The 23,553-nt window shown below is 38.6% G+C and overlaps 1 protein-coding gene across 3 annotated transcripts; it reads left to right on the top strand.

Moving 5' to 3' along the window:
* Positions 1–696: 696 nt before the first annotated feature.
* smad2 (SMAD family member 2) lies at positions 697–22,950 on the top strand. Of its 3 annotated transcripts, XM_053516183.1 has the most exons (12): positions 697–834; positions 1,163–1,300; positions 3,433–3,903; positions 10,840–10,929; positions 11,723–11,916; positions 12,036–12,170; positions 12,267–12,341; positions 16,383–16,436; positions 16,622–16,834; positions 19,776–19,913; positions 20,021–20,165; positions 20,694–22,950. In XM_053516183.1, the coding sequence occupies exons 3-12, from the start codon at positions 3,668–3,670 to the stop codon at positions 20,815–20,817; spliced, it is 1,404 nt and encodes a 467-aa protein (XP_053372158.1). In that variant the 5' UTR covers positions 697–834; positions 1,163–1,300; positions 3,433–3,667; the 3' UTR covers positions 20,818–22,950. The 3 variants fall into 3 exon arrangements, with proteins under 3 accessions (XP_053372158.1, XP_053372159.1, XP_053372157.1); XM_053516184.1 differs by having other exon boundaries at positions 697–1,300; positions 12,267–12,329; XM_053516182.1 differs by having other exon boundaries at positions 697–1,300.
* Positions 22,951–23,553: the final 603 nt, after the last annotated feature.

The following is a 23,553-nucleotide window of genomic DNA, read 5'->3' as shown; positions in this document are numbered from 1 at the left end:
ATAAAAAAGTCAAAGATGTGAAGGTATTTGACACAATCCATACAATCTGGCAACCTTAACAGTCAAAGAGATATGTGGTATTGATGAGACAGCAGATTAAAATAGACACTTTTATTGTATTAATAATAACATTTAATTTGTATACGTTTATAAAAATAAGTGAAGTATTGTGATAATAGTTATTGTCTGTATAAGCAGTTAGTGTCACTGCCATTGATGTAAATGTGTAGTTAAGTAGCGTTTATTCCACACACAAAAAAATGGTTACTACTAATGAAGTGTAAAAAAATATTATCACTGTTACAGAAGTTGCTTCATAAAAACACAAAAACAAGCCCTATTTATTCTCCATTGTTGAATGGCGGAGGAATACGCTCTCCGTCTAACCCACTTACACTTGCCCCACCCCTGTTCCGTTTAGTTCTGCTCTGAGGTCAGTGGATGGACAGTCCGACTGCCCAATAGACACATCAGAAACGACCAGGGAAATCTGATGAACCAATAAGAATTCTTTATACTTTGCATACGCGACTTTATTCCGGACTGACATTGCGTTTAAACCAATCGTATCTGATATGTCCTACTCCTTTATCCGGCATAGGTTTCTGTGTCAGCCAATGAAAACTCGAGGGAGGGATAGTGGGCGGGAAAGTATCGCGTTGCGCGCAATAAGGTTAGGTTGGTTGTAGATGAGAGAGAGAGAGGCCGTCGTCTGCTGCTGTAATTTGGCAATACAGTCTAAACTCGTCTTTTTTGTGACATATTTAAGATTATTTTTCTTTGCCGAGTGGATGGTTTTGAATTGGCGCATATAATATACGAGTCGTCGTTAAGGTGAGTTTAAAAAAAAGAAGTCATAATGTCGAGAAAGTGGCTGCAAACACGTCTGTAACCTGTTTATTTTTCTGTCAAACAAAGTATAGCAAAGCAAAGTGCTGCTAGCGGTTTTCAGGGTTAATCATGAGCAGGGCTTAGAGGAGGAACGCCGAGGTGTTTAGCTCTCTAACGGCTCTGGGGATGATTTAGCGCTTGTTGTGAAGGCATTATTAGCATTATTATTGAAAGCCGAACGAACAAAAACAACAACAACAACACTGTAGCAGCGTTTCATCGCGTCCGGTTGTTGTAGCTGCATTCACGCTCCGGGTTTGTTTCATTGTAGCTGCTGTAGCATCCTCCTCCTCCTCTTCCTCCTCCTCCTCCTACTCCTCATCCCTCAGCGTTTCACTCCAGATATCCGGGAAGGTTTCATGCAGTTGTTGGACACCTCCATTCCCCACTGAGCAAACATCTGCCTGAGGTAAGACTGCTCAGAGTTAAATAATAATAATAATCTTGTTTCATGGCTAGCGCTGCTTCAGCATCGGGCCTGTTTTCTGTTCTTGTTTCTTGCTTGATAAATCCACCTGACTGAGCCAGGCGTGTTCGGCTAATCAATAAAAAGCTTACTCATAAATCTGTGCTTTTGATAATAAGTTCATTCTTTGGTGCAATAACACTTTTGTGCATGGTTGTTTTGGACTTTTTTTTTGTTTTTGCACTTGGACAATCCTACTGCTCCTGTCATACCTACATACCTACACATCATATCTTCTTTTACTCCTTTTGATATTGTACATTCCTTATAATTTATACATTATACTGTATATTTTACAGGGTGGCGAATTGGTTAGCACTGTCGCCTTGCACCTCCAGAGTCCGGGTTCGATTCCTAACTCGGGTCGCATGTTCTCCCCGTGTGTGGTGTGTTTTCTCCGGGTAATCCGGTTTCCTCCCACGGTCCAAACACATGCAGATTAGGCCAGTTGGCGTTCCCAGATTGCGTGTAGTGTGTGGATGTAAATGCTCTGGGATTGATTGGCACCCTATCCAGTGTGTTCCCCACCTTGTATGGTAAATGTCCTGGGATAGGCTCCACGCACCTCATGACACCTAAGTGGTATCGATGGAAAGCGATTGAATGATGTAATTTAGATTATACAATTTCATATATTTTATTTTATTGTAAATGTTTATATTTTAAATCCTTTTTTAAAAACAAACAACAATATCTTGTTCTTGCAGGGATTGCTATCCCTCTGTTTCTATCCATCCATCCCATCCCATCTTTCCAATTAAATTTATTTATTTGTTTTAGATTTTTAGTTGACAAACAAGCGTTTAAGCATTTTACTGCATATAATACTGTGTGTTATTATTTTTGTGACAAATAAAACTTGAATTTGGTCCAGCGCTATGAGTCTGCCCCTGCACTCCATTGATCTCCAGTAAATATTTACACGTCATATTCCATTATTCCGTCATATAGCATTACTAGAGAAGTCAGTCTGTACATCTTTCACTCATATACGTTGCTTTCTTCACGTTTTACTTTTTTCTTATTGAGATCACAACCCCCATAACCCACCCTCCCCCCACTACACCAACTTTTCTCACATCTTACTCGTACTTGCTTATTTAGCCATGCACAGGTTTTTTTTAAATGCTTTTCTTATTTTTGAGCATGCCATACTGCATGATGCTGGAAAGTTTTTTTATTTTTTTTATTTTTTTAACTGTACTTCCACTTTCCCACCAGCATCCTTGCTTGATTTCACAGGGGCATCAGTGTCACTTAGGCATGAAACAAGGAAATACTACAGGGCTTTACCTCTTTGCACAAGGCTGTGTCTCTGATTTTTAAACCGATTTTACAAATGCGTGTTGCGGGAAAACCTTGCATGGCTTGTGCTGCTGAACTTTTTTGCTCTAAATGTCAGGTCACACAGGGTGAATCTTACTGGAATTGCTTTTGCACGGTGCAAGCTTTTTAACCATGACAAGCTTTTTTAGATTTAGAGAGGGGAAAATACTTTTATATATAATTTTTCTGTAACTTTTATTATTGTGACTTTTAACTTGTACCTAGCCTTAAAATTTTTCTTCACCTTGTTTCTTGTGTGTTGTAGAATCTGTATGATCCCTTTGGGATTAATAAGTAAATTTGTTTATTTATCTAAATACACCAGCAATTACACCACCTCATCGCCTATGTGAAGGATCCTCAGTTGAATAAAGCTGCCGCTTCTTCTTTGTTAATGTGGCAGATGGGGCGATTTATTTGTTTGCAAAACGTCTGTGTAACTGTCTTCAATTATTATTATTATTATTTATTTATTTATTTATTTTTTGGTATTTTCATATTATGCTTTGGGGCTGTTGTTAATATTAGTACTAATTTCTGGATAAATAGGCATCATTTGATTTTAAATGCCATTGGCGTGTTTTTCTCTGTAATGCATGAGAAACTGTCCATTGATTTATTTTTCCCTCCTCCTTTATGGGTTGTGCTGTGAAAACAGTGTGTATAGGTTCCTGGCTAATCCCTTTGAGCCTGTGTTTTTTCCCTGGTCTGTCATCAGTCCTGTTTGATTTCTGTTTTTCTTCACTCAGGTAACTCGTCAACCCCCTCCCTCTTCCCTGTTCCAGCTCCGACGCGCCACTCCTGCCCCTAAACACATTCCCCCCAGGACCTAGAGGCCACTTTGGGCTGGTGGCCTTCGTTCCCAAAGCCTTTCTTGGGAAAGTGGGTTTATCTCATCCCGTGTTTTTTTTTTTTTTTTTTTTTTTTTTTCCCTTCCTCAAACCTCGTCCTGCATTTCACACCTAAACCAAAACACCCCTGAGGATGTCGTCCATCTTGCCGTTCACGCCGCCGGTGGTGAAGCGCCTACTGGGCTGGAAGAAGTCCGCGAGCGGCTCGGGCGGAGCAGGCGGAGGAGAGCAGAACGGTCAGGAGGAGAAGTGGTGCGAGAAGGCCGTTAAAAGCCTGGTAAAGAAGCTGAAGAAGACGGGCCAACTGGACGAGCTGGAGAAAGCCATCACCACGCAGAACTGCAACACCAAATGTGTGACCATCCCCAGGTACGCCAATGTTAAAGAGAACACTTGTGCACATCTTCCCATGCCAAAGCCTTGCTTACTTTCGCAGCTTCTCATGCAGTTTATGTTTGTTCACTGCTCTCTAAATAATTTTGGAAAGGAGACTTGCACAGTTTGAACTTTGTCCAGAACAAGTGGCAGGATAAAGCACGTGTGCACCTTTCCTAGATTTAGCATTGCTTTATTTATTTATTTATTTATTTTAATTTCTTTGCATTATTTCTGTGCCATTGCGTCATTTTGATTTCAGTTCGAGCCTAGGTTGTATTTTTGTTTTTTAAACAAATGTCAAACTTTCATTCCATCTCATTTGCATTTTTAAACCCGAGTCAAACTTTAACCTTCTCGCTTTCACAGTGATGGATACAAACCATCAGTGACGTCTATCAGTAATGTGAGAAAACAGAGGCTTCTAGCTGCTTAGACTCAACAAGTTGAAACCTTGTGTTGAATGAAAACAGTGCTACCTCTCAGTTTATATCATTGCTATTTTTGTCGCATGTTATACGATGACGTATTTATAATCGTGGCGGACAAACGCAGTCCGATAAATGGACAGAATGAGTGCGTGGAAGTTTTACATACCGAGAAAAGGACATTTTTAATGAGCTCATTAATTTGTGAGGGCTGAGTTGAGTTTACATCACTTGCACAGCAAATGTAAAGTCTTATTCGGCAGAAATGATAAACGATCGAGGGCTTAAATCATCCATCTACCACTGCTTGATCTCATACAGCATGGCTTAACGAGCAAAGGTTAATATTACCCGTTAATAAACCCATCTTTTAGTCCAACAGGTTAAATCATGTTATTTATTGTAATTCTGCGTTGGATCTTTGGGGTGCCTTGAGCTCGTCACCTAGAGTTCGCAGTCTCTCCAGCTTTCCTTGAGAGTCTGTCTATGGAGGTTGCACAGGGTGGGAAAATTTGCTGCCAGTGCATGTTTTTTTTTTTTTTTTTTTTTTTTTTCTGTTTTAATCAGTCCTCTAACCTTGAAGATTGGTGGGAATGGCTGAAGGAATCATCGTCTCTGTGGCTCTTGACTTGAAGACAGACCGAGTGCTTGCTTTAATCGCCTCTTTATTAAAGTTAAATAAACAGTAATTTTAACTAAAGACTTTTTAGCACATTTAGCGTGTACTTATTCGTGAATTAAAAACGGTGACATCGTCATCAGAACGATTCAAAGATTTATTTGTTTTTTCTTGTCAGGACACTTCTTGTTCCTGGCACTCCAATCTGATTGGGTTGATTCATGGGATCTGTCGTGTGCTAAATGGTTATTTTTAACCGCTTCTATATAACAAATGCATGATTAATCCTTTCAATTTGCACTTCTTGAGAGGCATTTAAGGAGCCGTAGAGATGTATTCAGCTGTTACATGCTGATGTAAGTAGGAAGTGTGGAGGTGGATTGGCAGTGACTGTTTGTCCCTGTAGGTTGATATGTTGATTAGGCCTTGTTTATCGCTTTGAAAGAGCAAACAATTAATCTTTATTAATTGTTTAATTAATCCCTTAAGAGCATCTGCTCGCCATGTGTTTCATTAGTCATTTCAAACGTGAAATGTTTTGTTTTTTTGTTTGCCCCACGTCAAGGGAAACAAACCCTTATCTGCGATAACGCGACTTCCGGCCAGAGTTTCTGGAAGTCCCGACTATCAGCGCAGGTCCTCCGAGAAGCCGCGCGCAGATAGCGTATCTATCTACAGACATGCCTCCGGTGAGTGCAGGGATCGCAAAGAGAGCACTTTTCTTCCGCACGCGCCCCCTCGCCAGAGTGATGGGGTTGCATTTCTAAAGCCTATTGATTGTAACTTGATCACGCTGCTGTCTGGCTGCCTCTGTGTGCTGGTATCAAGGCCCCGTTTTCATCCCCTTCAATAAATCTGCTGAGGAAGCAGACTGCATGGGCGCATAATTCCATCAATTACTGGTGAAGGAGGGAGGAACGGAGTACAGGTCAGTATTTACACAGTGCAGATGACATTATCTCCTGAGCAGACAGGATATCGCATCACTCCTTTTAAAGGGGGGATGAGCCAGCGGTGACCGAAAGCCGAATACCGACACATCGATTGTAGTCACGGGATGGCAGCTGTCGGACAGATCGCTTCCACGTTTAGGTTTTCAGTGTTGAAATCTGAAAGATTATACAGGTAAAGGTTGGGTGCACTTTTTTTTTTTTTTTTTTTTTTTTTTAAATGAGATCCAAAGCATGGCCTAGTTTTATTAATTTTTTTTTTTTGGGGGGGGGGGGGGGGGTTGTATGTCTTCCAGATAAAGAAGGTTTAACATTGGCATAGTTGAGCAAAAAGCATTTCTTGGTGTTAGTTGATCACAGCTTTACATCTTGGCACTCGTTCCCTTAACTGTTATGCAACAACACAGACCCTGTATATACTGTACATTAGAGACCCTAGCTGCTGAAATTATAGGTTTATAGCCCTACCTTTTACAGGATTACGGTGACGACTGCTTGGCATATGTTCAAAGGACGCAACCCGAGTAGGAGAGCATCATTGGTGGCGTTTCTCAATTTCAGCCATCATAAGCGAAGAGTATAGACAGAGAACACGACGTTCTCTTGCGCATCATGCCTCCCGACTATTTTAGTCAGATCCTAGATCAGTTTTGAAGCCAGGCTTTGTTAGAAACCGTTGTAGATGCTGGCAAATCAAGTTGTGTAGATAAGTTATCCTGTCAGGAGAGCAGCGATTGATAAGTCTGTTTCTTGTTTTATTTTTATTTTTATCCTGTCCCTGATAAGATAGGTTTCGAATGGGTTTTTAGCTTCTGGAATGCCAGGAGGTTAAATCTGCGGGTCACCTGGACACCAAAGGATTTGTGAAAACTAACAGTCTTTCTAATGATAGCAACACATTCTGTGAATTTTATGTGTTTAGTGAGTCTGTCGCTGTAACCTCTTTCTTATTGATAACACTTTTTTTTCTTCCCCTTCTCCCCGATCACTTTTCATTCTCGTTGCCTTAAATATAAAGCAATATGTTTACGACTCAAAAGCCTACAAAACCCACAAGTGTAATCTGTTTACGTCGTCTTGCTACACACATGGCGTACACGGGGGTGTGAAAAAGTATTTCCCTTTATCATTTATTTATTTTGTATTGTTTTGTTTGCATATTTGTGACACTTAAATGATTCAGATCTTCAAAAAGTTAATTTTGTGCGCACACGCACAAAAAACAAATTGGGTTTAAAGACAATTACTTTTTTACATAGGGCATGGTGGACTTGAATAGCTTTTTCTTTCCCCTTTAATAAATGAAATTGTCATTTTATTATTATTTACTCTGCTTATCTTTGTGTAAAATTTTTATTTATTTTTTGTTATTGATTTAAGTGTGACAAGTATGCACTAAAAAAATCAGGAAGGGTGGAAAATACATTTTCACATCAAGTTATTAGAGGAAGTACTCAGCCTCAGTGGAGAATTGAAGATGATGAGAAGTACATTGCCAATCTTCTTTTTTTAAAATTTTTTTTTAATCCTGTCTAAAGTTAAAATTATTCAACTTTTTATTTTCTGGCAAAAAATTTTTTTCAGTTTATTTAAACTGCAAACATCTGATCCACACCAGTCTTTAAATTCCCAACTCAGAGTAGTAAGTTGATGTGCGCAATCTTGTAGAATAAATAATATATGTAAATCTCAGTACGGTTCGCCTTTTATTCACGCCGTGTCCACCTCTCTGATTACCAGAATCCTAAGTGATACCCGCATCTCTTTCAATATCAGATTGCATCATCCTGCCACTCTGCTCCTCGGAGGACTGTCAAAAAGTGTCACCCGTCCTGACCAGCGGTGACGCAAAGCGCCCGCAGTGTAACCGGAGCTCTGCTTTTGCATCGAGACTTGATATGTCTTCTGTGGGTAGTGTTTCTAAAGATGCTGACTTTATAGCTGGACAGGCTTCGAGTAACATGTCCACATTAGAATGTGATTAGGAATAAAAGCTGTGTGTGAAGTTAAATCCAATAATATCAATCTCAGGAACTCACTGGAGACTTGACGGACGCTACTGAAATGCTACATTTTAATGCAAACAGGACAGTTCTGTTTTTTTTTTTTTTTTTTTTTTTTTTTGTAGCACACCTTCCTCTTGCAGTTAACTTTCAAAATATGAAAGTTACAAAAATCTGGAAGTGCCAGTGTTTCATAAATGACGTGCGAGTGTGTGAAACGAGTGCCGCGTGTTATCATGATGGGCACGGTGCGGCGCAGCGCATGTCCTTACACAGTCTGATAACAATTTCAGATCTAGTGTTTTCAGGTTTAGTTTTGTATTTATTTTTTTAAGAGAGACATGTTACTGAGGCATGTACCGGAACGCTTTCCGGCTGTAATACAAAGTTTGCCCTGTTTCCCTGATTCAGCACATGGCACTCAGTGTGACCACCGGAAGTTTCACTTCTTTGCTTCTCTTTTTATTTTTAGTTTTGCTTTTTGTCCCCATTCTCCCATTGCCATGCTAACTACAGCAGCAAGACCTAAGTGAGGGCATAAAATGCTCTAAAAAGGATAATAAAGCATTTCATTTTGATGCTGTGCTCGAAAGCAAAGTACAATCTTGATTTTAGTTTTTTTTTTTTCAGCTTTCAGATCAGGTTGGGTAAAAGTGTGGTGGGGTTTGTTTAGACTGGATGGAATTTAATTGCATACTCCTGAGCAAACAAACTGAGAACTTTTTACAAAAATGTTACAAAGCAAACCGTTAAACTTTGGAATTAACTAATTTTTTTTTTTTAACGTGAAGTTACTGTGAAGTGTGTGGAATAAAGGTAAGATCAGGATTGTTAAGTAGATTTAAATTGCCCACTCGTTAGCGTGTGTTACTGTACTGCTCCATCTGTTGAAAAAAAAATTTAGTTCATCTCAAAATTCAAGTTAAAAAAATTTTTCCGGAAGATATAAGTAGCATGTATTTTTTTCTTCTCGTCGCAATGTAATGAAACAAAGCCTATATGTTACCTTAGGCTTGGCCAAATACACCTGTAAAAACCTCTTCAGTAAAAACTTTCAGTAGTTTTTATGTGATGCTTGCACCAACAAACAAATGGAGTTAGAGGCGGTATGGTGTCACCCAGTACTATAGGTATTACCAGGTTTGCTCTAATCCATTCCTCATGTATGACCTTGACTTCTCGAGGATAAAACTTGCCAGGCAGGGTGTAGACCAGTTCTGGGAAGGTTTTACTGAGAAGAATCACTGCTGGATGTTTAGCAGTTGAAGTTAATCACTTGTGGTTTGAAAGTATTTTCTCAATTTTATAGTAAGTGAGCAATAAGTGATATTCGCAATGGGACGTAATACTCTCTGCGGACTAAAGTTACAAAGATCCTTGTTTTTTTGGGAGTTTGTGCTAGTGCTGGGCGATATGACCTCAAATCAATGTCATGATGTATATAAAAAAAAATTGCCCTCATAGTTCACTGACAAGGTTTGTACTGTAAATATGCTCAGGTATTAAAGCTGGATTTTTTTTTAAAAGTAGTTTTTCCTAATTTTTCATTTATTTTTTTTTTTTTCAATCCTAAAAAATTGAAAAAATCGTAAGCAGGCTTATGTCACTTAGAGGCATGTTTGCCAACCTGGGGTCCATGCCCCCTTCGAGGGAAGCTGTGACTTTGTGACACATTGTAATGTGGGGTGATTTTGGGTTTCTTAGGGCTCAGCTCGTTCTAGACACAAGTAGGTGGCAAAAAGAAAAAAAAGGTTGGAACCCACTGGATGAGAGGTTCTGATTGTTGGTTTAAATGAATTGCCCAGCCTTAGTTTGTACTTTTTTATATAAGGAGAAGAATGAAGACTACAGTTTTTTTTTTATTTTTTTTTACTATTATTCACCCCCCTCATCATATTTACACACTTGGGAATTTTTTTTAAACTCAATTAAACACAAACCTGCTCATCTAAAAAACAAACAAACAAAAAAAACCACAAAAAAAAATCCCACTTTCATTTCAAGTCTCTTTTTATAGCATTACCCGAGTAATCTGTGTGTATCTACTGCCTGATTAATATTGGTCTGAAATGAATGTGGTGCATTTCATAAGAATAAATCGTATTGTTTTCAACTCATTTTTGTTCTGTGCTGCATGTTTAAATGTCTGTCTGATGTCAAGCAAACTCGCCATGAAAACAGACTTATTACCGTTTTCTCAACCTGCCTTGACAAAAATTTATACCACAGCTTCTGATCGGTTATAAAGTTTTAATTTCTTATAACTCAAGCACTGGTAACGGTGTCGTCATTCATTTACAATATTCATCTTAAAGCTCATTCTAAGTTGCTTCAGATTGAGAATGTTTGTTTCTGTAACTATTTTTTTTTATTTTATTAAGTCTCCAGTGATGGCACATTTTATACCAAATAGAAAGGTTTCCACCCCAGGAAATTCTTCTTACTTGCTGATTAATAAGACTATCTTAAGCATGCTGATGTTTTTTGCTGTTATTAGAAGATAATGACGTGTTGTACTGATGTTCTGCGATACTAAATGGATAGAATGTCGTTCATTAGCAGAGTGCTGTGGTATAAGAGGAATAAACGCTTGGGGAATGTTATTTTGAAAGTAACCATGACGTCATGCCCTGAAGTGTTTTATTTCTCCACCCCAGTGAATAAACGTAATAAGAATACATTTGTCTTGTTCTGTTCTCCATTTCACTGTTGTATGTGGTTTCACGGTTCGACTGGCTTCTTTTATTTGAGCTGAGCCGCATCGCGTGGATGCGGGACATCTCCAATAAAAGAATTGACACCCATATCTTTCCCATGCTATGTCATCTTGGTATTTTTGAATGAATCATGCCCCATGTTTATCATTTTTTTTGTTTGTGTTTTGTGTTCTTTTTGTTTTTGTTTTGTTTTTTTATTTTTTTTGTGCACAGCAATTGCTCTGAAATTTGGGGACTGAGTGCTCCAAATACGATAGAACAGTGGGATACCTCAGGCCTATACAGCTACCCTGACCAAACCAGGTGACTATCCTCTCCTGTCAGTGTGCTGCACTCACCCGGGCCGCGCTCCATTTCCCCGTCGGCTCGGAGAGAGAGGGCGCAGACGGCTTCCTCCTTTTCTCCAGGGGCTGTGTATTTCACTTTAACTTCTCAGGCCTTTCTCGATAATTACTATAGTTTAAATACAGGGTGTCCCAAAGCTCTCCATACATTGGGGGGAATTAACACTTTTTAGCTTTATTTATTTATTTACTTTTCTTTTTTTCTTAAGTTCCATATTTGGTTGTCTTATATAGGTGTGTCTGTTTTCACTGCTTTTGGCAAAAGAAAAAAAAAGTCTTATGGCTGGATCAAATGAAGGAACACCATTAAACAGGACAGAGAGACGACTGTGTGTGTGTGTTTCATTTTCTTTTTAATAACTTGGTGTATTTTGTATGCAGATACACTTTGCTAAAAGTGTTAATTTTCTGCTGTAGAGACTTTTGGGACGCTCTGTAGATCTAGTGTACAAATGCTAAGCTAGTATTAATTAAAATTGTGCACTTTTAATGTTTTTTCTTCATTCATACACTCACATCCTCTTAGAGAAGCTGTAAAAGTAGATTAGTGTTATGTAATAAATGAAATGAGGACATGGTACTTCTGATCTGCTTTGGTACTTTATGCAGAGCCAAACTGGGGTCTAAACCAGCTCTCTTCCCTCTCTCTATCTATGTTCTCCTTCCTCTGACCATTTGGCACGTTCCCTGTCTTCCTCTGCTCTTTCTCTCCTCCTCTCTGTCCTTTCCTGTGTTTTATGTGCCTGGGTTAGATCTCTGGACGGACGCCTGCAGGTGTCTCACCGTAAGGGGCTGCCTCACGTCATCTACTGCCGCCTGTGGCGATGGCCCGACCTGCACAGCCACCACGAGCTGCGCGCCATCGACACGTGCGAGTTCGCCTTCAACCTCAAGAAGGACGAGGTGTGCGTCAACCCCTACCACTACCAGCGGGTGGAGACACCAGGTGGACGAGCTCATGCTGTTCTCTCTAAACAAGTGGATTATTCCTTGGGTTTTCTTAAATACTAATACTACTTTTCCCCGCCTCCACCCCCACCCCCCCCTCATACTCCCCCTCTGTAGTCTTACCACCTGTCCTTGTGCCAAGACATACAGAGATTCTGACTGAACTGCCTCCTCTGGATGACTACACCCATTCCATACCCGAAAACACCAACTTTCCTGGAGGGATTGAACCCCCTAACAACTATATACCAGGTAAGAAGTGCATGATTTGTTATTGGTTTGATTTCTTCATGCAATCGTACATGGTGTATTTGTTGTGTTAAGTGTCTTTCTGATGTGTTTCTATAGAAACTCCTCCACCAGGCTACATCAGTGAGGATGGAGAGACCAGTGACCAGCATATGAATCAAAGTATGGACACAGGTACATTCCCACAGTGGCCAGCACTACATGGGAATGTCTGTCTGTGTGTGTGTGTCTCTTAAGCCCTTTTCGCACGGGATTAGTATTACCTGGGGACCACTTGTGATTTGTAATAATTGCGAAGGGGGTCTGTGATCTTAATCCCATGCTAACCGGCCAAGTAAAAATTAATTTTAATTTTTAAAAGTAAAAATTCTCCTGCAAATGACCTACAGTATTTTGCCAAACACCTATGAGGTCCTATGATCATATATTTATTAGTCCTGTGCGAATGAGCATGTCTGTAATTTGGTCGGAATTAGGTCTTTTGTGCGGCTTTTTGTCCATCATCCGTGAGGAATGGAGGCTGCGTTAGAGTGCTAGGTCATATACTGTACACCTATACGCCGTACAACAGTACAATGTGCGGAAGGAGAAAGTGGAAAACCATCGGAAGAGCGTAAGCAAAAAAAAAAAAAGATTAGGTGAATGACATGGTGGTAGCATGTGGTATGGAACACTCCAGACATCGTATTGGAGTAAAATCGTGATTTCTAAATTACACGAGATCCCCAAATAATACTAATCCTGTGTAAACAGAGCTTCAGCCAGTACTACATATCAGTATTACATTGACTTGGACATTACTTTGAATAGAATGAAGAGATAAATGTAGTAACATGCACAGTAGCAGAGAATACCGGTCGTGCAAATTAACAGTCATGTTTTGATTGACCAGAAATCTAAATAACAGAAGGGTCACAGTAATCTAAGTTCGTCAATACAGAAAAAAGTAACTGATTTCATTAGTAAATTCACAGAGAGCTGAAACAAGGTATCGGTACAATCGATTATGTGACTCTACACACTTTGATTTGCAACACGATGGAGCATGTTGATGCATCTTGATGGTGTTCCTCAGGATGGACTGGGATGTTTTTTTTGCGCAGGAATAATTGTGGATTGATGTAATTGATTGACTTGGCAATGCCAGTTAGCCTACTGTGTACGTCTTATTTAATAATTATTCTACCATCATCACTCAGCCAAGTTTGGCCCATAATCTGTTAACTACTAATATCCCTATGTCACCTACGTGGTTTCACGCGGTGGCTGTAAGTACGGTTCATCATGATTCACCGCGAGTTTTGGCGCTGTGATTACGTTTCCATCTTTCCGCGTTTCGGTCCTCGCAGAGTCAAACCGCATGAGTGAGATGGGGGTATAATAGCAGGAATAACCGAGGGGGGGTGGGGTATTGGGGGCGGGTCTTGTTCTCTCACACAAACACTAAGGGATTGGAATTCACTGCTGTTTGGCTCACAGATTAAATAAATTGTCCAAATAATGGATTCCAGTTTTGAAAAAGTAACTAAATAACTGAGTACTTAAATGGCGGACCTAAAGCGTTAGATTACTCCAAGTAAAAAATACTTAAAAAAAAAAAAAATTAAAATGTACTTTGTAACGCGTTACACCCAACACTGCTGTCTAGTCACATGTATGGCTTATTTCCTGTGGATAACTAAATTTTTAACATTGGTTGGTTAATTTGCTAAAAAAAAATAATTTTAGCGGGTTGTGGCTTGTTTACAGCCTCACCTAGGCAATGTTGTTATAAGTAATAATTTTTTTAATTAATACTTACTTTTATCCAGTCTGAAAGCCATAAGCAATCTCTGACAGAATAAAACTCTGTATATTTGTATGCATGTATGTACAGTGGAACCTTGGATTACGAGCATAATTCGTTCCGGAAGCAGGCTAATTTTCCAAAGCACACATTAACCAAAGCGTATTTTCCTATAGGAAATAATTGGAATTTAAATTATTCATTCCACAGCCCCAAAAAATAAATACATAAAAATAATTAACACAAAATATAAAGTAAAAATAAACCAAATTAACCTGCACTTTGCCTTAAAAAAAAAAAAAAAAAGTACAAATTTTAAAAGTTATGTGTTTCCGTTTATGCGCACAGGCGCTGTGTGTGTATAACACACAGTAAAGGCGAGAGAGAGAGGGTGTGTAAGAACGGTGTCAAATTACGTGCGCACACACACTCCACAGCGCAAAAGAGAGAGAAACACACAAAGCACACACAGTAAAGGCGAGCGAGAGAGTGTGAACCGGCACGGTGTCAAATTACACGCGCACACACAACGCACAAACTTAACGACAGAGTGGGAGAAAAAATTTTTTTTAACCTCTAATGAGACTTTGTTTTGAAACATGTACTGTTGTTATAAACAGTACACGCATGCTGTACTCGTGCGCTTTCAAACACAAAATTAAAATGTTTTACACACACACACACACACACACACACACACACACACACACGTGGTCACAGTGTTAGAGTAAACAGTACACGCGTGCACGGATGTTGATTATACCAGTAAGAGACGAGCACTAAGAACCAGCATCGGAGACGATTACCCACAATTCCGCAGCGCAAGAGAGAGAAAAACCGTTGTCTCAGTTGTGATCACGTGACGGTCACCATCAAAACAAGAAGCGCATGCTTGATGCATGATACTCGGTAGTCGTAAACCAAGACTTGCTCGTTTTTCAAGTCAAAATGTATTAAACGTCTTTGCTCGTCTTGCGGAACACTCAAGGTTTCACTGTATATAGACAGACTACTGCTCAAAAGTTTGGAATTACTTAATTTTATTGTTTTCCAGGGAAAACACGAAATGGGTCTAAATGGAAAATTTTATGTAAAGACAAGACACGTTGACATTGGTCAAAGTTAGAAATAATGATTTTGATGGAAATAATAAATGTGTTCTTTAAACTTTGCCTTCATCAAAAAAAAAAAAAAAAACTCCCTTTGCAGCAATTACAGCCTGGCAGGCAATCTAGCTATTAATCTTTCAAGATAATCTAATGAGATTTCTTCCCATACTTCCTTGAGCATCTCCCACAAAATGGATTGGCTTTATGAAGTCTTCCTCCGTACCATACGGTCAAGCTGCTTCCACAACATCTCGATAGGGTTCAGACCGCTCAATTACAGTCAGAATTCTGTCTGACGTTAATTGTTTGTGAAATTAATAAAAATGTGTTTTTCTTTGGAAAGCAAAGAAATTTGTAAGTGATACACACACACACTCAAAAGTTTGGAATGTGTTTGTATATATATATATATATAGTGTGTATATGGGTATATGTGTGCAATATAGTTATGTGTGTTCTTTTAGAATTACCAGCTTCAAAAATGGCAAATTTATAAGTACTCCTACTTAAAAAGATGAGAGAGGTCTGTAATTTTCATCATGGGTATACCTCAACTATGAGAGACAAAATGAGAGAGAAAAAAAATTCAGAAAATCACATTGTAGGATTTTTTAAGTATTTATTTGCAAAATATAGTGGAAAATAAAAGTATTTGGTCACGGTGATGAGTTGCTTCCAAGGAACACCATACATCCTGTAAAGCATGGGGATGGAAACATCATGCTTTAGAGCTGTTTTTCTGCAAAGGGAGATCTGCATGGATAAATGGGCCAAAATACCAGCAACAGTGTGTGAAAACCTTGTGAAGACTTACAGAAAACATTTGACCCTTGTCATTGCCAACAAAGGGTATATAACAAAGTATTGAGATGAAATTGTTTTCGACCAAATAAATTACAGGCCTCTCTCATCTTTTTAAGTGGGAGAACTTGCACAATTGGTGGCTGACTAAATACTTTTGCCCCACTGTAATTCAGATTTAAAGCCGTTATGAATGTTTTATAGAGCATATCTCAATATCAACTGTTTAAAGGAGATGATTTTATAATTTGAACACTTGCAGCCATGGTTAATGTAGAAATGAATAAAAATCAGAAAAGACCTTTAAGGTAGAATGTGTCCAAAACTGCTAATGTATAGAAGGACGTCTGAGTTTTAGCTCATGATGGGGTGAATGCCCTAGTTTTATTAAAACGTTACACTCATAGGAGTGTGTTGTAGCTCATACACAGGTTAGTCCCAGAAGTACAGCGACGTAACCAAACTGGATAGGTTGTGGAATTGTATGTTGTTTTAAGTTTTCATTCTGTTTCCTTGCAGGTTCTCCTGCAGAACTGTCGCCGAGCACACTTTCGCCCGTCAACCATGGCATGGGTAAGGGCAGTTTGTCACGTCATTGTCTGCTTCAAAAATCTTTCAATGTTTCATTTGTATGCAAGGTTCAAATTTAGCAGCACTTTTTGTAATACTTTTTTCCCCCCTTCCCTCTCTGATGTAACTCAATAACCAATCTTCTTGTGCATGTATGAATTTGTATGTGCGTGTGTTTGTTTTTGTAGACCTCCAACCAGTGACCTACTCTGAGCCTGCGTTCTGGTGCTCCATAGCCTATTATGAGCTGAATCAGCGGGTCGGGGAAACCTTCCACGCCTCGCAGCCTTCCCTCACTGTGGATGGGTTTACAGATCCTTCCAACTCGGAGCGTTTCTGTTTGGGTCTCCTGTCTAATGTCAACCGCAATGCAACCGTGGAGATGACTCGCAGACACATAGGTACTATTATCGGTCCAGCTATGAGTAGATGTACACATTAAATTTGGATACAGAAATGGGCATGAGGACTAAAAGATGTGCAGAGTCTAGGCTTCTTACTTGTATGACCGAAGAACCATTACTCACTCACTTAAATAGTATGAAGGTGAAGGTTTTTTTTTCTTTCTTTTTTTTTTTTTTTTAAGCTGTGATATGCACAATGCTCAACTTGCCTTTTAATTCAATTCAATTTGAAAATGTTTAAGAAATGGGAGAAAATGTGTATTAATCAAAATGCTCAGATTGTCCCTGATGAGCAAGTCGAGGACACCTTGAGAGGGCCAGACTCAACAGCGAACCCATCCTCATTTGGGTGATAACTGATAGCAGGAATTGTTTTGCAGTCGTAGTGTGTTCGGCAGCTGGAAGTTCAATGTAACTAAGATGTCTAAGTTAATGTGGAGTCCCATTCGGTCTTGGAGTTATTTCCACCTGTTTTGCTAAATTATTTTTATTTATTATTTTTATGTCATAACAGGCCAAAAGAAAAAACGGTCGTGGGCAGCTTGACTCTTAGTCACTGTTTTCAAAGAAAACCTCTTACCTGATTTCTGATTGGCTACAAAAATGCTCTTCCACTAAGGGACATATGGGGTGGCATCTCGTTTGTCTTTTAAGCTACAGAGATACTGTAGCAGGAAACAGACCGGGAAATTCACTGATACATTATTTTCCACCTAAAACACCACTCAGATATTTTTGTATCTGGAATACAGACACGTTATGAAGACCTCGGAGTTGTAGGTCAAGTTCTTAAAAGGAGTATAAAGCACCTTTTCACAGTGTGTCTGCACCCTTTATAATGTCAGCTTGATTTTTGAAAGTAGTAGATGCTTTAGCCAGTTACATTTGGCACTTTTAGTGCAGGTTTTGTTGCACTGTAAATAAATTTGTCTTGCTTTTTACATTCGGTCAGAATGATAGGACAGGACTAAGAGTAATGCATCATTTGAGAACAACACATTCTGACTATGTGCTGCTGTTTTTCACTTTTCGTAGCATTTCACTTCCGTAGCTAGCGTGGTACTTTATGCGCCTTTGTTTATGGCACCAAAAGCTTCTTTTGGGTCAGTTTTAGATATAGATAAATAATGTAACATTTTGACCACTTTCAATCAACTCCAGATTATCATTTTGTGTCATCTGATGGAGCTGTGCAATAGGATCGATTTTGTAATTTAATCAACCTTTTGTTGGTCGGGTCAGTTTTTGATTGAGAATCAGTTCACACTTTCTAATTATTCGGGTAAACCTCAGTTAAAATGTCTAAAACTGACTCAATATATAAAATAAAAAAATATACAACTCTAGCAGAAATAGGAACTGCATGCGTTTTTCGACAAAATACTTGCCAAACGCCCTCGTTTTGCAAAATTAGCGCTGCTGCTGCTTCTAAGTTTGTGAGCAGTACATAACTGCCACCTACTGGATGGAGTATGTTTGTAAGATTGGCCAGAAAAAAAAACAACTATATCTTTGTATAAAGAAATAATATAACAATCAAAAACCCTTGTTAAACAGCATTTAAATTTTTATTAGACCGGAGTATTAATGCGTTAACATCTGTAAGGGGTCTGTAGCTGCTTGTGACCAATCACAGTAAACATTAGTGTTATTGCGTTAAATTGTCTCAAATTACAATAGCTAGAAATCAAATTTAATGGTGATTCACAACTCTGCAGTTACTGTGGCAAAGTACATTTGTCTTATTAAGCATGGTATCAGGTGGATAATCAGTAATAGTATACTTAATTGATTTATGTTAAGTATTCTGTAATTGATTATTTTAATTAAACAAAAAGAAGTGAAACGAAGATGGGTTCCCTGTTGAATCTGGTTCCGTTCAAGATTTCGTCGTAGTGTCACCTCAGGGAGTTTTTCCTCGACACAGTCACCCTCAGCTTGCTCATCAGGGACAATCTGATTAATTTTAACTTGTGCTTATTTCCTTACACTTTTCAAACTCTCTTCCTAAAGCTGCTTTGTGACAACGAGCCTGGTTATAAGTGCTATATAAATATAACTGCATTGAATCCAATTGAACTAAATCTATTTTGCCCATTTAGATAACATGCACCTCTATTAAATTATGCTGCCTTATGATATATTTTTGAGGTCAGTGTGGGATATTGGACTTGACAATTCTAACCTTGTAGATCGAAGTCTTTGCTTCTCCACATTAGCTTTGTAGCACAACTGATTGGATGCATTCTGAGTTGAGGATAAAATTGTGAAAAATGCAGTTTGGCACGAAGTTCCCAAGCTGTTCCTTTAACTGGCACAGGAAGGACCCGCCTTATTCATTTATGTTGGTTGTTATAATGCTTTATCAGCTTTTGAGGGGGAAGTGTGGTCCTTATTGGTGTGTTTTTCAGTTTTTAATGCCGTCCTTTATCATTGGGAGTCTCAGTGCCAGATTTTAAGGTAATACATATTTGGATGTATTAAGGCATTGGACTACGGTTTGGAAGATCAAACCCCACAACCACTAAGTTGCCACTGTTGGGCCCTTGAGCAAGGCCCTTAACCCTCAACTGCTCAGATGTGTAATGAGATAAAAATGTAAGTCGCTCTGGATAAGAGCGTCTGCCAAATGCCTAAATGTAAATATTTGCTGTTAATCTTGAACATCATAGTTAAAGACTGGTTAATTTAGATTGACAAAATGGAAATCTTAGAATTTGGACTTGAATTGCCTTGAGGTAACTAGTTAATAAAGTTTATTTCTTTGTATGTCTATATATTAATTAAACAGCGTTACACATTTAAAATTTAGTAGCTGTCTTAGTGTTCCATTAGGCCGTAAACCCACATTCGTCTGGCAGTGAATGTATTTTTGGGAGAGAATTTGGAGCTGTCGTAAAACGTTCTGGTTCTCACGTGAAATGTTTGTCGTGTTCAGGACGGGGAGTTAGGCTGTATTATATTGGAGGAGAAGTGTTCGCTGAGTGTCTGAGTGACAGCGCCATCTTTGTTCAAAGCCCCAACTGTAACCAGCGGTACGGCTGGCACCCTGCAACCGTCTGCAAAATCCCCCCAGGTAACTCTTCATCCCTTAATTCCCGACTGGACTCCCACATGGTGTTATAAATTTAAACCCATAATTAATTTAATGCTGACTGGGTTATTTTTTTTTTCCTCTCTTAGGCTGTAATCTAAAGATCTTCAACAACCAGGAGTTTGCAGCTCTCTTGGCTCAGTCGGTCAATCAGGGCTTCGAGGCGGTCTATCAGCTCACCAGAATGTGCACTATCCGCATGAGCTTTGTTAAAGGATGGGGAGCTGAGTACAGGTACCATGAAATCCTTTCAATTTGATATTTGAAAAATGATGAAAGCATCAATCAATCATAATGTTAAGGGTGGCAGAGCTCTTATTGTAAGGCTACGTCTGTTCTTTTGCCTTGTAGAGCAAGTTTCCAACAGCTTGTAACTAATAGCAGAATATGATGTGGATTTAAACTGCCAGGGCACCTAAACAAAACCCTGAAGCTTGTTGGCCACAGATTTGGTTCTGCTTTTAAAAAAATATATGCTTAAAACAATTCATACAAAATTAACAACTTGAATCTGCATCGAATAGAATCTTTCCACAACTGTGCAACACAAGCGACCTCCCTTGTGGTTACGGGGAAAGGCCAAAGATAAAAATAACCCAAGATTGATGAGTGTGTGTGTGTGGGGTACACAGGAGGGGGAACTGTATTGTTTTGCTCGCTTATGTGTCTTTTGGAAAAATCTGCAAAATGTTGGTAAGGTGGTAAGGAGGAAAAGTGTATTATAATTATTTTGTTTAAATTGTTTGTGTGTGTGTGTGTTAGACGGCAGACCGTGACGAGCACTCCATGCTGGATTGAGCTGCACTTGAACGGACCGTTGCAGTGGTTGGATAAGGTTCTGACCCAGATGGGCTCTCCCACCGCCCGCTGCTCCAGTATGTCCTAATCGCCATGACGATGATGCCCATGCCCCTTCCCTGAAATCTGCAAAGTCCACAATCACAAGAAACGACAAGTAGAACAACAGACGTGCTATAATCCCCAACTCTCTCTCATAGTACTTCTCTCGCTTTCTTGCTTTCTCTCTCTCTCTCTCGCTCTCACTCTCTCTTTCCTGATGTTCTCACTTTTCGGAACTGAACATGGCACTTGCTGTCACATCAGCTTCATGCACCTTTAATTCGCTCTTTTTCCCTCCTTCTCAATCCTCAATATTAAATGTATTAGTGTTAGAATATAAAATGTATATTTTTTTTCCTTTTTCTTATAAAGACTGGGAAGGTGTGTGTGTGTGTGTGTGTGTGTATGTGTGTGTGAGAGTAATAGGGAAGTACCAGAAGGCAGGTAATAACTTGGCACAGATATTTCAGTAAAGCATTCCTTCCCTTTGAAAACGATCACGTAAACTTAATGTTTCTGATTTTGTTCTTTGCTTAACCAAGAGCTTATCTTTTGTTGGCAAACAGTCATATTATTTAAGCTTGATCTCTTAGCTAAGACAATTTAACAAAAACTGAAAAAAAAGTATTACTGCTTTTTAGCCCTTCCCACCCACCAAAACCTTTCATTCTTCAACAATAACACCAAGAGACACCCTGTTCACTTCCTGTTCCTGATAGCTGCACCCAACCACTATGAAAGAATGTTGCCTTATATGTTCAGGGTGCTGTTTGACGGCATGCTTCTTCTCAAAGTTAATGTGAACAGATAGGAATGTTTTAGCAGGAAAACATTAACGGAAAAAAATAAAAAAAAAACTACCCGGACCAATATTTTCTTCACCTGTGTCTCTGAAATTGCCCCTTGTTAGGTGAAATGCTCTCTCCAGAGCGCTTCGAGTCAGGTCGAGGAAAATCTTTATGAAGAAAAATGACAAAAAAGTAATAAAAATGAGTACACAATCCATATCTTAGAAGAAAAATACCAATAAAAAGAATTCCAACCTTTTAAGCTTTAAGTGTTAATAAAGTAGGTTATTCTTCACAATCACAAGATTTTTTTTTTTCCTTTATCTTTCTTTTAGCTACTTTTTGTATTTTCATGTATTTTTATATATAAATATATTTAAAATCTTTAATGCTTTCTTCCTTTTTATTAGAATTGAGTATTTTTTTAGGTCATGCCCTCTTTTTAACGGAACATGGCTTCATAATGAAAACGTCCTGTCACAAAAAAGTTGTAAGTCGAAATCTTTCACATTGAGCGTCTTTATATTTTTCACCTCTTGTGTTTCTGATAAAAGCTGTTGCACCAAACATTCAGCTCCTCCTCATCTACTGGCATGTTTAAGTTGGTTCGTTCAGAAAAAAATTCTTTAAAGTGTGTGTGTGTATATATAAATATATAATTTTTTTTTTTTTTTTTTTTTTTTTTTAAACTTTCCTGCCCTGGATGATTTTCCATGACCTATGTAAGGTTCTTTAAACAGGGGGAAAACATCTACCTATTGTCAAATGTTGCAGAAACATGGCAGTGTTCTATTCGCCCACATTTGTGGAAAAGAAGGAAAAAAAAAAAAGACTCCTCAGCGTCTTAAGAGATGACTTGTGCAACTTTTAGTGTGTGTTCTTGTTGTACAACTTAACTAATGACTGTGATCTAGCTGTCTGCCTTCCTTTACTTGTTGTGACGGTGGCAAGATGTTTGAAAACTTCATTCCCCTCCTGCCACCTCTGCCTCTCTCTTTAGTTTTGTTTATCTTATTACACTTGCGATTGTATTTTTAATTGCAGCGAGTGTGGAGAAGACAAAGAGGTTGTGGCCTGTTTGAAACCGTTCAGACACTGGGAACATTCTGCTTGTCAGTTTGGACTGGGTGTGGATAGAAAAACCAAATAGAACTGTTAAGTGGCCCAGAAATATATGCATATGCATTATATATGTATATATAATTTTATTTTACTTTTTTGTTTCTTATTTTTCTTTTTCTTTTGGCAAAGCATTTAACAGTTGGTGAGCTTATTTTACCATTAGAGAGATGTATTGGTAGGACGTGAACGTTATCAGGAGATAAGCTTTTCAAGCGTGTTGCATATGCAGACTTCATAAATACACTAATAAAAAGTTTTAATTCTCATGAGCATGCTTGTTTAATCCTCCTTTTCTATGTTCTGGGTGGTAGGGAGGGAACTCTGGTTGTTAGTGCGGACACCACAGCAATGATGTGTTTAGCAGAATTTGTGAAACAGTAAGCTTTATAATTTTTTTTATTATATAAAAAAAAATTCAGTTAACGCAGGTGTTTCCCCTATTTTAATATTGAATGTGTGGTGACGTATATTACAGATTTTGTGCTTATTATTTTATTTTCACATAACCCTTTAATTCTGGATTCTAAGAGTTGTAGCAACACATCAAATGGTTATAGCAGGAGCTTTTGATAAAAATTTTTTTTTCTTTCTCTTTTCTAACTAATTTATGGCCCTTTTATAACTTTTTATTTTTCCTTTACTGAGAACATGAATATTTCCATTTACCAGCTGATCTAAACTTAAGTATTTTTGTTTGTTCATTTATTTATGTAACACTACTCAGGTATTGGTTATAGGGTAAAAGACACAAGTCTAGCCCAGGTCTTCATCTTCCTAAAACCTTGCATATTTCAGTGTTTTCTCTGCTTCTTACTCTGCAGATCTGACTCCTCAGATTATTCTGAAGCCTGATCTAAGGGAGTTAAAGGAGG

This window comes from Clarias gariepinus, chromosome 17 (genome assembly GCF_024256425.1).
Source record: "Clarias gariepinus isolate MV-2021 ecotype Netherlands chromosome 17, CGAR_prim_01v2, whole genome shotgun sequence".
Lineage (NCBI taxonomy): Eukaryota > Metazoa > Chordata > Actinopteri > Siluriformes > Clariidae > Clarias > Clarias gariepinus.
Note: the sequence above shows the minus strand (reverse complement) of the source record. Positions and strands in the feature narration are given on the sequence as shown.

What these genes read in the sequence shown, in the direction of transcription:
- smad2 (XM_053516183.1), top strand. Translation starts at nt 3,668, where the DNA reads ATGTCGTCCATCTTGCCGTTCACGCCGCCGGTGGTGAAGCGCCTACTG. An exon ending in AGCTACCCTGACCAAACCAG is followed by an intron (nt 10,930 to 11,722) that starts GTGACTATCCTC and finishes TGCCTGGGTTAG; the next exon opens with ATCTCTGGACGGACGCCTGC. An exon ending in CCCTAACAACTATATACCAG is followed by an intron (nt 12,171 to 12,266) that starts GTAAGAAGTGCA and finishes GTGTTTCTATAG; the next exon opens with AAACTCCTCCACCAGGCTAC.